General features: G+C 44.1%; 1 protein-coding gene across 2 annotated transcripts in view; it reads right to left on the reverse strand.

Annotated features, from left to right (window-relative positions):
• Positions 1–12,481, reverse strand: part of Shc3 (SHC adaptor protein 3) — a 142,360-nt gene that overhangs the window by 19,440 nt on the left and 110,439 nt on the right. For both annotated transcript variants that reach the window (XM_031358042.1, XM_031358041.1), the window contains exons 8-11: positions 9,801–9,951; positions 8,354–8,441; positions 7,132–7,290; positions 1,985–2,280 (exon numbers count right to left, since the gene is read on the reverse strand). In XM_031358042.1, coding sequence (XP_031213902.1) covers positions 1,985–2,280; positions 7,132–7,290; positions 8,354–8,441; positions 9,801–9,951 — 694 coding nt within the window. The remainder of the gene's footprint in view (positions 1–1,984; positions 2,281–7,131; positions 7,291–8,353; positions 8,442–9,800; positions 9,952–12,481) is intronic.

Raw genomic sequence — 12,481 nt, forward strand, 5'->3', positions numbered from 1 at the left:
TTTATATCAAACAACTTTTATAATACTTATTTTTATTGTTATAATATTTTGTAAATTTTAAGGAATACGACAAAAAAGATATTGTAGGTATTGAAGGAGGGGTCTATGGGAGGAGCGGTGGTACAAAAGGGAAACAAGAATGTGATTCAATTCTACTTAATTAAAATATGTTTTTAAATGTTAACAAATTCAGATAAATTGAAATAATATAACTTTTCTCATCATAATGCAATAAAAGTTAAAACAAACAAACAAACAACAAAACAAAACAAAACAAAACAAAAAACCAAAAAACAAAGCGAGTCTCAACAGATTCAAGAATACTGACCCTGTCCTCCTCTGTGCTCCAAACACACAGTCCAACCAAACACTCCGCTTCCCTCCCTGCCCATCCATCACTGCTCTAATTCTGCTAAGTAATTCTAACCTTCCTCTTTTTGTTTTCACTGGATGAGAAGTTTTAAAGTAACAATCCTGGCATTTGCTCAATGGTTAAGTTAATTAAATTGCACTTACTGAACTTGGCCATTATTGGACTCTGCCCAGGGTGAAGTCAAATATTTTTAGTGATTGGCAGGTAGAAAAACCAGACAAGCCCACAGAATTACTCGGACAGAGTCATACCATCAGCTTGGTGTCTGGAGGCTGTGTTTGAGTGACTTGCAAAACACGGGGCTAACTGATGGAGAGAGCTGCCTGCTGCCCAGCATTCTTATAGCCTGTAGGAAAGCTTAGAGATTCCACTTTGGGAATCATTTGGGATAAATATTGAAAATCCAGCAGACTTTTAACTTCGGTGGTCACTGTGAATACTTTAGGAAGGGATGGTGTTGTTGCTATTTCTGTAGTGTGCATGTGTGTGTGTCTACACTCATGTGTGCAGGTGTCTTTGAGGACAGAAGAGGGTGTCAGATCCCCTGAACCTAGAGCCACAGGCAGTTATAAGACGTCAGATGTGGGTACTGAGGTTACTAGGAACTGAACTTATGCCCTTTGTAAAAGCAACAAATACCCTTAACCACTGAGCCATCTCTCCAGTCCCCCAAAGTGCAAAAGTGTGATTTTTAGAAACCTTTCCTTCAGTTATCTTTGGACTTTGGACTTTGGGTTTCAGTTCCAAATGGAGGTCCTTTTCCATAGGATACAAAACATCTCTCTCTCTCTCTCTCTCTCTCTCTCTCTCTCTCTCTGTCTGTCTGTCTGTCTGTCTCTCTCTGTCTGTCCCTCTCTCTCTCTCTTTTTCTGGAACTGTGAGTCAAAACAAACCTCCCTTCAGTTGATTTTGATCTTAGTATCTTATCACAGCAACAGAAAAGTAGCTAATACACACGGCAAGCTCTTTACTTGTTGAGCCGTCTCCACCACTACTGTTTCATTATCCTTTTTTTTTTCTTTTTCCGAGACAGGGTTTCTCTGTGTAGCCCTGACTGTCCTGGAACTCACTCTGTAGACTAGGCTGGCCTTGAACTCAGAAATCTGCCTGCCTCTGCCTCCCAAGTGCTGGGATTAAAGGTGTGCGCCTCATTACCTTTTAATAAAAGGTTTATCTTTAAACTTTTGCTTTTGTGCTCATGAGCAGGGGTGCCTGTGGAGGCTGGAAGAGAGCACCGAATTCCCTGAAGCAGGTGTTAGAGGAAGTTATGAGTCACCAAATGCAGATGCTGGGAACCAAACTCAGGTCCTCTGCATGAGCAATAAGTAAGTACTCTAGAGCGCTGAGCCATTGCTCCAGGCTAGATTTCTGTATCTTAAAAGACATGAAGACCAAAGCTTTTATCCTGGACTATGATAACTTTCCAAGTTTTGTAACTCACACAGGGTATTTATTAGTCAGGTCACGAACACTTGCCATGTAAGTCTCCTGTCCCTGACAGGAACCATAAACAGAGAAGGCAGTGTGGATATGGCCCCATGCAGGGCCTGGTAAATAGAAACAGTTAAAGGTAGTGATGAGCCTATTGGAAGGTGCCTGCCCATGCCTCACCGTGCCTTCCGGGTCCACCAGCAGCAGGTGCTTGGCCTGGCCGTTGTGCATGCCCGTGAGGACAAAGGAGCCTGGGTTGGTGGTACTCTTCCTGACCAGGAAGTCTCCATCTTCCTGTAGCAGGGCCTCTGCCTCCTTCCTACTCATCTCTCCTTGGTACCAGGGCTCAGCATTAAGCTCCTCCAGCATCTTGGCATCTGGGGCTCTGGGTGCAACAGGGCTGATGCACTCCACAGACGCGGCTTTGCTCAACACAGGGCCCAGGGGCTGGTTTCTGAGGGCATCTTCAAAAGGCTCTGTCAACAACATATGACAACAACAGATCAATCCCCGGAAGAGGAAGCAGTAAAAATAGAGTGAGAGATGAGAATTAAGATGTAACTCTTGACAGAGCCTGGCAACGGAGATGGTTCATCGGAACTAGCATTTAAATGCGCCGCCCAAATGTTGGCATGACTCTCTGGTGAGTCTACTTCCCAGACAGTTGGGGGGTTGTGCCTGGTGCCAAGGACATGAGCACACACTTTGTCTAGCTCAGTAGAAGGACTTCAATGTTGCACACCACCACCACCACCAAAGGGCAGGTACATCTTGCCATTTCACACCACTTACCTTTTCTGAACCATTAGCCAGCCTCCTTAAGAAGCCCTGTTTACAAACTTGTCAATTCCAAAGGAAAAGACACACCATAAAACTTTGATTCCAATGAAAACCCCAAAGCACCACAGATTTACTTCAAAACTCCCAGGTGCCTCTTGTAGACTTGATTCAGGATGGGAGTCCTACTTGGTCTTGGCCCTCCCTCCCTGGTATCTGAGGATTGATTTCATTCTGAGCTTAATCTGCATTGCAACAAACTTCTTACGGTATAGCATATCAGTGAGTGCTCAGACCCCAGTGGGTAACAGCCATACCAGCAGCAAAATAACTCACTAAGTTTGCCTAATTAAACCTCAGTGTGCAGTTTCCATAGGATAGGGGCATTGGTGTAAGCGCTGAAAAGCATGTAGAGTACTGGGTAAACCACCAAGTATTTCGCACCATACCACCTGCATGCTACAGTGCAAGCACAAGATCTACAATGATCTCTCTTGAACGGGGCTCCACTCCAGAGCCTCACATTGTTTCTGGGATACTCATTAGAATGCCATAACCACACAGTGAATGTCGTAAAACAAGCCAAATCTGGTAGGTGTTAGGAAAGGATGGAAAAAAGAGAGGAGAATTTGTCGGAGCAAAATTAGAACTTTTTCAGAACTGCTAAATCTTTTACAAGTGTAGAGAGGAAAAGTGATTTAAAAGCCATTGGCGGAAGGCTAAAACGATCATTTGTGCGTGTGTGCACGTCTGTGTGTGTGTCTGTGTATGTGTCCGTGTATGTGTGTGTGTGTGTGTGTGTGTGTGTGTGTGTGCATGTATTTGTGTATGTGTCTGTGTGTGTCTCTCTCTGTGTGTATGTGTGTGTGTGTTTGTACATGTGCATATATGTGTATGCCTATGCAGGCCAGATAGCAATGTTGATATCCTTTTCAATTCTTCTCAGCCTTGCTCTTTGAGACAGGGTCTCTTACTGACATGGAGCTCCACTGGGCTGGCCAGGCATCCTCTGGTCTCTGCCTTCCCAGGTCTGAGGTTACAGGTGTGTGCTGCTGCATCTGGCATTTCACTTGGTTTCCAGAGGATCAAACTTAAGTCCCTGTACTTGAGCAACAAGAACATTAGTGACTGAATCTCCCCCCGCAACCCCCGCACACACACACACACACACACCAGATCCTGGGGTTTCCTTTTCATCCCACTTTTATTATATGAAGTACTGGAAAATCTGCACTCTCATGTTTCTGTGTCATCGCCATCTTGCTAGTCCACCGTCAGCCATTGACACTACCATTGCCAACACTACACACTACCTGGCATCATCATGATCACTGACATCACCAGCAGCATCACCACCTTCATCCCTAACAACACCAACATCAGCATCACAACAATCACTAACATCACTAGTATCATCACTAAGACCACCAGCAGCATCACCACCATTACGGACATCACTGACACCAGCACCACAACAATCATTTACATCACCAGCAACATCACCACCATCACTAATACAACCAACATTAGCACTGCCATCATTAATAGCATTGCCACCATTACTTCTATTGAGCAGTAGTGCTTCAGGGTATACAGACTAAATTTTCCTACTCCTAAACAGACAATGATTTCTTAACATCTTTTCTACTTCCAGTCACCGCTTCTCTTGTTTTGAGGACAAGAACAGAAATTAAAGAATGAGAGTAAGACGTCTTTAGATTTCCATTTCCTCAAACCGTGGCCCTCTTAGCTCTCTTGGGGCTCTCTGGCCAAGGCCACAGGTAAGATGACTGAATGGGACACTGAAAACAGCCTGCCCATACTCAATGCCTCTTGGGTGAAGTGGCTAACTCGTTAGCTTCCTGAGAACTCAAGCAGAAGTCAGGCAGGGTGGAACATGTCTGCGATTTCCAGCACTAGAAAGGCTGCATCAAGAGAACTGCTTCACGTTCAAGGCCAGCCTTAGCTATATAGCAAGTACCAAACTAACCAGGGATATGGAGCTATAGCTGGTCTTCAAATAAAACAAAACCTCAAAAATAAAATAAAATAAACCCTGAAGAATGGGCTAATCACTGATAGATTCTATAGCTTGGTCAATATCCCTACAGTTCTTATACTGTCTTTCTTTCCTTTTCTTTTCTTTCTTTTTTTTTTCTTTTTTAATGAAAGGAATGGATTCCATGATGTATGTAATTTACCCCAGGCTCTGACCCTCAACAGTGTCTGGCAGGAGTTCAGTACCTCTTTGAAGCCACAGTAGCCCAGAAGTCAATTCAATGCTGCCTCATCAAATAAGCACCTGAGTCTATCCTCGCCCTCAGAAGACACTGTGGAAAGCGGTGCTGAGCTGGCAGATGGGGCTCCATTTGACACAGGATGGGTCACTTAGCCACAAGGCTCTTCTTTTCTTTTTCTGCAGAGTAGTGGGGGATATGCGTGTGTGTGATAGTAAGAACCCAAGCTCCTGTGCACGCAGCAGCCAGTGCCCTGGTCTTCCCATCCCTCTTCAGCTCACTGACTCCTCAATGAACTAAAACAACAGAGTTTAAGATGCAGGCATTGGGAAAGCTGGTAAAGCAGTTGCCTTGCGAGCATGAGGACCCGAGTTTGATCCCCATAACTCATGGTTTAAAAGTCGGCCATGTGAGGCTGAAGAGATGACTCAGTGGTTATGAAAAAGGCCACTCTTGCAGAGGACCTGGATTCAGTTACCAGCCCCCACACTATACCTCACAATCTCCAGCAACATCATTTCGGACCTGACACCTCATCTGATCTCCACAGCCACCAGCCATGCATGTGGTAAGCATATATTTGTACAGGTAAAACCAGTCAAGACACATAAAAAAAATTTAAAAGATAAATCTTAAAAAAAATAAAATAAAATAAAAACAGGCATGTAGGTGTGTGCTTGCAATCTCAGGGCTGATAGCATGTAGATAGGCAGAGCCATGTGACCCACTGGATAGTCAGGCTAATCTAGTTAGCAAGTTCCAAGCCAACTGAGCAATCTTTTCTCAAAAACAAGGGGACTGCTCTTAAGGAATGGTGCACACACACACAAATCCACCCACCCACATACCATACCTAAAATCCTCTCTCTCTTCTCATATGTATATATGTATGTATGTATATGTGTATGTATGCACATGTGTGTGTCACATACACACAGAGGCACACACATGCACACAAATCCACCCACCCACATACATAAACTCCTCTCTCTCTTCTCATATGCATATATGTATGTATATGTATATGTATGTTTATCCTCATGAGCTTCCACATTTCTTTCCAAATTTCTTAACAATGTCTACTCCTTCCATTTCAGTTCATGAATTGCATGATTTTCTCTAACTATATGCCAAGGAACAAGACCATGTGATAGCATCAGCCTATCCTGCCAAGTCTGGTGGGTTCCCTTCACCCTGTTCTTCAGCACGCCACTGAGCCCCTGGCAGCATGTGGCTGGTTATTTAAACCCCACCAGAGTGGGGCCATCTGTTTCAATGCTCCTGTGTAACTTCAGGAATTAGAAAAGTATTTGATACACGGTAAGCACTCGATACATTTTTGGAAGAGATTGGAAGGAAGAATGAGAGGGAAAAATAAGAGCAAAGGTACAGAGCAGGGAGGGAAGAGGAAGCAGGGAGGGAGGGGGAGGAGGAGAGGAGACTGACAGACACGGGGAGAAGAAAGGAGAGTGGGAGAAAGGAATGGAGGGAGGGAGGAAGAGGTTGCAGAGGAGGACACTGGAAACAAGATCTAAACAATTTCTCATCATTGCTGATAGACTGAGATCTGTTTTAGTAACTTCCAACCCCAATAAGCCTGTATAAAAAATGCAATCCAGTTATTATAATTATAAGCTATGTGCCTAAATTGGGCAGATCTTGTGCTATACTGACTTATTCCCCAGCTATAAGATCCTTTTTTACATGCGGTTTCTCCTAACCATGAGGTTCTGCTCCATCATGGCTTCTTCCTCCTCTTCTTCTGTTCTCCATCTCTTCCCTTCTCTTCCTCCTCCCCCTACCTGCCCCCGTCTCAAAGATCTCCTGTCCCACCTTTCCCCTCCACTGCCCAAAGGCAGGATCTAGCCTTTATTGACCAGTTAAAATGGAGAGAAGGTTCACATGAGATCACCTGAGTATATGATTGACTGCTTGTCGGTGGCAACCTCTCTTGAGAAAACAAAATTAACATCAAAATTCAAACAACATCAGAATAACCCACAACAGAGATCTCTTACTATAGCCACATCATCTCTGTACCTTCTGAAATCATATAGCAGTTACCACATTATGGCCAATTAATATTCAAATGAACACATATATTTGTATAAAGTGTTGGTCTTCAAGAGGAAAGCCAGTTTTCTCAAAAGAAAGTCTCTTGGCTACAGGGAGAGTGTAGCAACCCCAACACCTTACTTGAACTCAATCAAAGTCAGAAAAACACCCTTAATCATTACACACACCCAACAGAAAATTCAGTAATGATAGGGATATTGGATAAAAGGCAAGACAGAAAAAGCAATGGACACCTACTCATGTCAAAGAGGTCCTTCCGTGGGCTACTCTCGGTGCTGCTGGTTGCTGCTGGCCAAACCTGTGGTGTGACTGGCTGGGTGTTGACATAGGTTGGTGTTTCTCCTACAGGAACCATGTGAGCTTTCCCTTCTGATGTGCTATAGATGTCCAAGGAGCCTGCAGCAAGAGAGTGAGTCCTGTTACCTCTTAGGATGGTAGCGCTCTTCCTCCTGTCTGTGCCTGGAAGAGCCAGAATTTGACACAGTAGCACCTCAGGCCTGCTGCTAAGAATATTTCGTCATGGTAAATTCTCTTCTAAGCCTGTCAGCACCATGGCCCTGTTAAGACATTCCGCAATCCTTGATGTCAAGAAACAAAGAAAAAAAGAAAGAAAGAGAGAGGGAGGGAGGGAAGGAGAGAGGGGAGGAGAGAAGGAGAGAGGGAAGGAGGGAGGGAGGGAGGGAGGGAGGGAGGAAGGAAGGAAGGAAGGAAGGAAGGAAGGAAGACAGAAGGGAGGGAGAGGGAGACTCATTGATTGATTGACTGACTGATTGATTTAAAAAAATAATGAATCCTCCAGCCAGCATCAGGGTGGGCACTGGTCGTTAAAGGCCTTGTTGTATGGGGCTTCAGGACCCTGGGAGCCAAGCATTGAGAGACACTGTTTCAATGTGACCTACCAGAGGACCAAAGGGATGCTGAGGCTGGGCCTGGGGGTCTCAGCTGTTTTGTCACTCAGAGATAATGTTGAAAGTGCTTCCCAAGAGCAAGCTTGAATCATTCTTTCTGTGTGTGACCATCTACTTCCCTTGGGCAGCAAACCCCTTATTCATACTCCATTAAGAAGGATGGCTACTGGCAAATAGATGAATAAATTTGTGTTCTGTGGGAGAACATATCCACTCATTTCAAACAAGATCTTGAAGCCAGGTGAAATGACTCATACCTGTCATCCCAGCTCTCTGAAGGCTACAGCAGGAGGATCACTGAAAGTTCAAGGCCAGTCTGAACTACACAGCAAAGCTTTGTGTTGTAAAACACTAAAACAAAATTAAAAACTAAAAATCAAAGAGGAGCTTAAGACATACTGAGTTATGGACTCTTGGGCTCCTGTAGAATGTTCCCTTTCCTGATGTCTCCATGAACTCTCACTCCTATCTCATAGGAAGTGGAAGAAGCCCCTGGCCAGTGCACCCACCTGTTCAGAGCAGGTTTGGTGCCCCTTCACTTTGCCTCTTACCTTGTCTGGTGGGTGCTCGCTGCCAGTCTTCACCAAATGCATCTTGTAAGTGTCTTCCCTGGTAATAAGTCTGCTCTTTTCCTGCAAACTAGAGACACATGCCAATATTCAGAAAGAAAGAATTGTCTTCTCAGTCTCCATCTTTGTGAGCCCCAGTGTGGCGGGTAGGGCTTTTATGGGCCGATACATCCTCTCTGATATTCACCTTACCACCCCTGCCTTACAGTGACTTGCATGGCTATGAAATAAATTGACCTCCTCATTAATGCTACACCACTCTCTCCTTGTTCTTGTGACCCCCATAATTCCTCTCAAGGGCAACCACAGAGAGAGATCTTGTGCCAACAGCCATCCACTCTCAGAGATGAACACTCACTGAGAACCAGGAAGCAGCAGTGTCAGAGCCTTGATGTCAACACTGCTCCTACATTTTATTGGCACAAATAACCTCAGAAATATCCAGAGTTGGAGGCATAGCTCAGCTCACTAGGCACAAGACTCTGGGTTCCATCCCTAGCACCACAAAAGAAAGAAAATCTTTGAAGCTTCTATAAAAGATGAAGATGTAATAGTTTTAGGAAGCAATTTTGAGTTAAAAGTTGTTTGAGTTGGAGGGTCTGAAGGTTTGTTTTAATTGACAGCTTGACCCAACCTAGAAGATATGACTCTGGGAAGAGAGTCTCAATGGGGATTATCTACATTCAGTTGGTCTATGGAAATATCAGTGGAGGATCTTGCCTTTTAAGTAAGTTGATGTGGAAAGACCCAGCCCACTGTACCTGCACTAATCTCTAAGCAGGTGGAGCTGAACTGAATAAAAGTGGGGGAAGTGAGCTGAGCACAAAGGAGCATGGGAGCGGAGCACAAAGGAGCATGGGAGTGTTAACACATACACACAGACACACACACACACACACACACACTCACACCCCTCTGCTCTTGATTATGGCTGTGATGTGACTTGTTGCTTCACACTCCTGACCTGTAACTTCCCCAAAGTGATGGACTGTAACCAGTACATTACAGGAAGCACTTGGTCCTCTCAGTTAATGTGAGAGTATTTATCATATTATCATAGCAATTGAAATGAAACTAGAACAGAGGGAGGAATAAACAAGATAGAAAAAAATCAAAGTTCTTATATTTTCAGGAGATGGGTCACCGCTTTTCAGGGAAGCCACAGTGTGGGCCTGTTAAAAGCCTCCAATCCTGCCACCCCTCTCATTAAGGTCGCAGCATACTGAGACCTGTGCTAAGATTTACTGTCTCTTTATTCCTGTCACAGACAAGATGCTGTGACATCACGCTGTGGAACTGGTGGAAGAGAGTCTTCTTCGACTGATAGTGTCCAAAGCCATGTGGGGTATCAGCCAGAAATAACACTCTTTGAAGAAGGTGAATGCAAAAGAGGGCCAGCCTCCTCTCAGGAAGAGAGCCATAAACTTACCTGGGCTGCATCAGGAGCGTGGGGTCTGGCTTTCAATCGAGCATCGAGAAAGCCCCCCGGAGGAGGTATCTTGCTGGGAACACTGTTGTAGTATGGGTGATCAGGGCCATCTCCTTCTTCTTCAGTCCACGGCTCATCCAGACTCTGCATTCTGTTAAAAGATTTTCAGTGACCTTCACCCAAAATTGATCAAAGGAGCAGATCCAGTGAATCTAACATCAGTGCTGCCTATAGAAACAAAGCACTGGGTGTGGTTTAAGTGTGGCCTCCAGCACACATGGGTTCATGTGTTGGAGGCTTGATCCCTAAGGTGGTAGTGTTAAAAGGCGGTGGGACTTTTAAGACATGGAGTCTCTCAGTCGCAAGGGAGATGTCACATGGATCCATCGGCAGATAACTAAAAACAGACATAGACTGTTTAATTTGGATATGCTTGGTAAACTCTAGCTCTCAAACCTGTTGGATTTGGCATTTAATATGTTTAATATTACTATGACAGAGACTCTCAAATCCTAACAGCAACCCCCAACTAGGTCTCCAAGAAGATATAGGCATGACAACAAAGGACTGCATCTGGATTTTGGTATGATAACCACTGCACTTGACTGCCTCATTCCCTCACCAGTGGCTAGGGCCTGAACTAGGGACAAAGAGAAGACATCCAGGGAGTTAATTGTCCCATGTTGCCAAAGACAAGGCAAGGTCAATCTATCCAGTGTTTCTCTGCCACAGAAAAAGTCTCTCATCTTCTGGGCCTGATGGTCAAAGACTATCTCTGTCCACAGTGCTGTGGAGACCACAGGAGCCTGGGACAACTGTCTAGGTAGTGGGCTATGGACTAGTCCTTGCCATTTTAATTAATAGATAGACCATTTAGATTATAATTTATCCTTCTCAGGTCTCTGAGCACATTGATGGCTAAGTTAACTACTCGACAACTACAGAACAACAGCAACTAGCTCCTTACCCCAAGGTAATCCACCACCATGTTAATCAAAAGGGCAAACAGGTTTGCCTTTCTCACAGGCTTCATGTTAAAGATAAACAGGTTTCAGGTGTAACTTTTTATTATTCCTTATCTAAAGGAACTCACTTTACAGTGACTGCTCTCAATGATCAATCACCTGTATATCATTCATGGTAGATAACTGGATAGGAAAAGGTGTCAAGTTTATGTAAAGTCTGAGGATACAGAAGCTTAAGTTATAAGGACCTAAGAAAGTTATTTTAGGGTCTAAGAAGGTGTCTTGAGGTAGGCAAATGCAAGTGAAAATTTAAATGGTGATAAAAAGTGATTTAAGGCACATAAAAGGAATGAAACATGCTTCAGTAGGGCTGGAGAGATGGCTCAGAGGTTAAAAGCACAGACTGCTCTTCCAGAGGTCCTGAGTTCAATTCCCAGCAACCACATGATGGCTCACAACCATCTGTAATGGGATCTGACGCCATCTTCTGGTGTGTCTGAAGACAGCTACAATGTACTCACAACAAACAAACAAATAAATAAATCTTTAAAAAAAAAGAAAAAGAAAAAGGAAAATGTTTCAGATTTCTTCCCCTCACTATGCTACAGCTAATATTAGGACATCGAACATTAATCAATAGAATTCTGAAAAATTATTACTCTAAGTCTGGTAAAGCCTTCCACTATACAATCCTCTATCATAGTCACAAGTTCAAGATTTTAAGTTTCCTTTGGTAGTCTTTTAAGTATAGACTTAAAAATGTTTCTCATGTACACACAGTCTTCTAGATAAAGGGAAGAAGGCCCTGGGTCACGGTCTCTAGTCACACTGAAAGCCAAGATCAGATGAGTGTTTGCCCCTTGTGCTCCAAAGAAGGTTCCTGTCTTCCCTGACCTCACATTAAAGAGTTTACGCTTTTAACAAAAACAACTGTTTCCCAAGCCTCTACTCTGACACAAAGGTGTGAGTTTATTACCTTTTTTACAATGTGGGTTTTACTACAGTTTACAATGATAATGCTAATGTGTCTAAAATGTATCTCTTTTTGTAAACTTAAAAAGATTCTTGTAAGGCTCAGAGAATTCACTTGGATCAATCCACATCTCACAGGTCAAATGGACTCCAGACAAGTACCCTGTCAATCAACAGCCTAAGGTTTCCCACCTATTGCCTATTCCAGAGCATGGGATTCCTCTCCCATCCCATGGGCCTAAAAGTTTCAAATGTTCACACACACACACACACACACACACACACACACGTTCCAGTATCCTTCCAAGTCCAGGTGCTTCCTTGAGATCCAGGAAAACTCCAGAGCAGCTCCCACAGGTGCTCCAGTCTACCCTCACAGATGCTTCAACTGGGCCTACACTTTCCTAGCCACAGATATTCTCACGGATTCTGGACAAGAGTGAAGTAACCAGCTGTCCAGGACTTGGCCAGCATTCCAATTTTCTTAGTATTCCCCCAAAATGACATCGCCACCAGTCAGCAGGAAAATCTAAAGAACACAACACCCTCACTCCTGCCCCACCACCATCCCTTCCTAGTCCTTCATTTTTAATTAAACTAAAAGCGGGGAGTGTTTGCTTATAGGTGAGTCCACTAGACTCCTCTCAGGGACCTAGCAACAGCTTACATCATCACCTGCCACCTCTGCCAGGTGTGCCAGGTGGGCTGGGTATAAAAGGACTGCCTGTAATCCCAGTGCGCTCT

The sequence above is a fragment of the Mastomys coucha genome, unplaced genomic scaffold, assembly GCF_008632895.1.
Source record: "Mastomys coucha isolate ucsf_1 unplaced genomic scaffold, UCSF_Mcou_1 pScaffold7, whole genome shotgun sequence".
In the NCBI taxonomy this organism is placed as follows: Eukaryota; Metazoa; Chordata; class Mammalia; order Rodentia; family Muridae; genus Mastomys; species Mastomys coucha.